General features: G+C 36.3%; 1 protein-coding gene across 1 annotated transcript; it reads right to left on the bottom strand.

Annotated features, from left to right (window-relative positions):
• Positions 1 to 745: 745 nt before the first annotated feature.
• Positions 746 to 3,274, bottom strand: LOC113306281 (polyphenol oxidase, chloroplastic-like). The gene is made up of 2 exons (XM_026555239.1): positions 1,963 to 3,274; positions 746 to 1,449 (listed from the first exon to the last, which is right to left on the bottom strand). Exons 1-2 carry the CDS (start codon positions 3,190 to 3,192, stop codon positions 907 to 909), a joined length of 1,773 nt encoding a protein of 590 aa, XP_026411024.1. The 5' UTR covers positions 3,193 to 3,274; the 3' UTR covers positions 746 to 906.
• Positions 3,275 to 3,522: the final 248 nt, after the last annotated feature.

Here is a 3,522-nt window from a genome sequence, read left to right on the forward strand (position 1 = left end):
CAGCAGAGAATGGATTGACTTACCTCTTTTACATCAGGTCTGAACTCCCGAAAGAGATAAAAAAAGCTTAACTTTATCTTGATCTACTATATATTTCGTATAAAATTATGTGTATAAGAGATGATCAAGGAAAATAAGGAAAATATGTGGGAGGCTTCTCCAAGTATATTTACAAGAATGACAATAGCAAAGACAGAACTGTGGGCACTTAGAGAAGGTATCCGACTAGCTGTAAGTTAGGGATCTCCAAAATTGTGTTTGAAATTGATTCACATTATCTTGTTAATCCGTATAGGAAAAATTGTGGGACTCCTTGGTTTTTTGCTAACTTGTTTTTCAATATCGAGCTCTTACATACTGTTTTTGTTTTTGTAGTTTGTGCCCATTAGCACAGAGACGGTAATTTTGCAGTTGATCTTCTAGCTAAAAATTTGCTAATGAAATGGTCAAGTTTACTTGGTTATGTAGTCCTCGTAGTTTTTTGGTTGATGTTTTGAATCATGAATCCATGATGTAATGGGGAGGGTCTTACCCAGGTTTGCAAGGCCCGCTAGTTCGTGTAATTGATATGCATTTACCATAAAGAAATGTATATGTGATTCCACTATTATGGTCAAGTTTACTTGGTAATTGATCTGCATTTACCGTATAACGTCGTTTTGTGATGTTGATGAAATTGATCTTCAAATAATTTATATGAAACTTAGAGAGAAGTAGGATATGTAAACTCAAAAACACCAAAACGCATTTAAGACGTTGAATATATGCCAAATGGGTCAAGGGCCATATACACCTTGACCAATAAATTTATTACGACAACACACGCATACATCAAAGGAAAATAAACCAGCTACAGTAATAAACATAGAAAACACAAACATCTTACGATCAATCAATCAAGATATATCAATCAAACTCGATCTCGATACCTTCAATAGTAACAACCTCTTTCTCTCTTCCGGAATCTCTGGGCACTATAGTAACAAGAACATCATCATCATCTTCAGCGTCTAAATCTTCAAGAATATCAGTGATTCCTAACCTCAAACAAGTCTTGATTTTCTTGTCTTTCTTTCCATGTTTATGTGGTACATTAGTAAAACTGCCTGCAAATTCACTTGATTCGGGGCCAACTTCGTCTTCATCATTGATAAAAACGTCGAATTTTACAAGAGCACCTCTTTCAAGCTCAATGCCGCTTATAATCAATATCTCTTCTTTATCTTCTTTTTCTTTCTTGCTTCTTGACTTTGTCTTAGGCCTTTTAACCAAAACTTGTACAGTCTTATCGAGTATTATCGGGAATTTAGTCGTGCCCACGGATTTTTTCTTTGCTACTTTCTTTTCCACCTTCCTTGCTTTAGGAGTTTTAGGTTTTGTTTGTACCCATGGAATTTCCACATCTTGATACTTATATCTTAGATTCTCTTGTTCCAAACAATCTTTGATCTACAAAGTATCAATGGATTATCAGCAACATTGTAATATACTCTTTTCGTCTTTACAAAAAGTAAATTCTACTAATATATACGATGTAGGCTTATGCTTTGGTACAATCAGGCACTGTGGCTGGTAATTCTAACTTTTGAGGGTCCTAACACCTTTTATCAAAAATAGACATGATGGTTCTGGTTTTTTTTACGTACGTGCATGTGATCATTAAACATAGAACATTATTTTTCTTTTATGTATTATTCAACAAACAAACCATGCTTGAAATTTAAATTAGAAAGAAAAATCACATTTTTGATTCTGGTTCCTATGGTTTGCTCTTTGGTTTTACGACTTTAGATGCAACATTTTAGTACTACCACTAACTAGAACTAGATTATGCACTAATAATTGGTTCAAACTTCCAGCTCTAGTACCGAAATATGTGAAACAAAGAATAAAAATATATTTCTAATTCAATTCTATAAGTAAAAAATTCAAGCAGAGGTTGGGAATAAGAGTTCAACGTACCGTTACTCTCACGAGCTGTTTTTTCTCATCATAGAAAAGAAAAGCAGCATTTAAGAAATCAGGATCAGTGAAATCCTTTCGGTTTCCTCCCAAACTTTTCCATATGGTCCACATCCGATCACAGTTTGAATGATGAGCGAAAAAGATTGGATCCCTAGCTGCAGAATAGAAATTACCCATGTTTTCGATATTAGGTTGGGTTCTATCTCCTGACCAAATATGAACCGGACCATGTGGAACATTCTCAAGTGTTCCTGCACCAGGATTCGCTGCTCCACCGGCTCGGTATGGGGATCCAAGGAAAAGTGTTGCTGTCTTTCCTCCAGACACCACTTGACGATACATGGTAGTAAGATTACTTGTATATTGTTGTGTAGCAGGGAGATTAGAATCGACAAGATTGTAATTAAGATCAAGTAGATAGGGTGGTTGATGTTTAACGTCACGAAGTTTATCATAAAGAGAAGAACTTGGTTTTGCATACATAGAAGGCATTTTCATACCAGCGGGAGAATCCCAATTCCAGAAAGGCAAAGCAAAGGTTGGATCACCGATTAAACTGCCCAAGATTTTCTCATGGAAGTAAATATAATATCTATGGAATGGAAAGAACAACCATGAATTATGAACTTGAATTTCCAACTTAGGAAAACCAGCTAAAGCTTGATCGTAAGCACCATCACAATAAGCACAGTGGACATTAGCTTGTTGTTTAAAACTACGTGGATCGTCATCGGGTAGAGCTCTCATGAGTTCATAGGCTTTGTTATATTTCGCAATATAAGCTTCATCAACTAAATGAGCAGCTGGACGGATCCTAAGAGGAGTTGAAGAAGATGGTACTTGGAAGTCGACGATCTTTGTGTCTGGTGGTGGACAACAATTTATTGGTGTCGCCCCAGCCGGAAGATTTGCTGGACCACATTTTGATAAGTCGGGTGGAGCTATTGGAGCCGCCATGGCCATACGGTCAGCACCAAACCCAGCTGTTATTGCACCATATAAACCTCCTAGACCAAGAAGCATATTTCTTCTATCAATGAAGCTGGTAGTTTCATTTTCACGATCATGATCTTTATTAGCTCTGCACTCGATCACCCTAACATGATTATGTTTGGGTTTACGGACCACAGAAATCTGTGTTTTCTTTGGAGAGGAACTATGGCTTGCGGATAGGGACCTAGTTGAAGAAGCACTAGAAATGGAGTTAAGAGAAGAAAGAGAAGCCATGGGTTTGTTTGAAACTCTGAATATTGAAGAAGCTTACAGACTGTGTAGCTTTTTATAGATAAAAGGATTTGGGATTTACTAGGAATATATGTTTGTACTATTTTTCTTTCATGTTTTATTTTTCCTTTGATTCTACTAGCTACCACTTAAAACTTAGTCACGTTACGTTTGTCGGTCCGTAGTAGCAAATGTGTTTGAATTTTTTTCTTTCTTTCTTTATGTTTACTAATACGCCAATTGAGAGTTAGTAGGAATTATAAAATCGGTATATGACCATCTAGAACCGTTTTGGCATCTGAAGTTTTTCATGGAATTTGATAGTCATCCATA

This window comes from Papaver somniferum, chromosome 1 (assembly GCF_003573695.1).
Source record: "Papaver somniferum cultivar HN1 chromosome 1, ASM357369v1, whole genome shotgun sequence".
Lineage (NCBI taxonomy): Eukaryota > Viridiplantae > Streptophyta > Magnoliopsida > Ranunculales > Papaveraceae > Papaver > Papaver somniferum.

Excerpts from the sequence above, each read along its gene's own strand:
- LOC113306281 (XM_026555239.1), bottom strand. The coding sequence starts at position 3,192 with ATGGCTTCTCTTTCTTCTCTTAACTCCATTTCTAGTGCTTCTTCAACT. Across the intron at positions 1,450-1,962 it reads AACAGCTCGTGAGAGTAACG|ATCAAAGATTGTTTGGAACA; the intron begins GTACGTTGAACT and ends GATACTTTGTAG.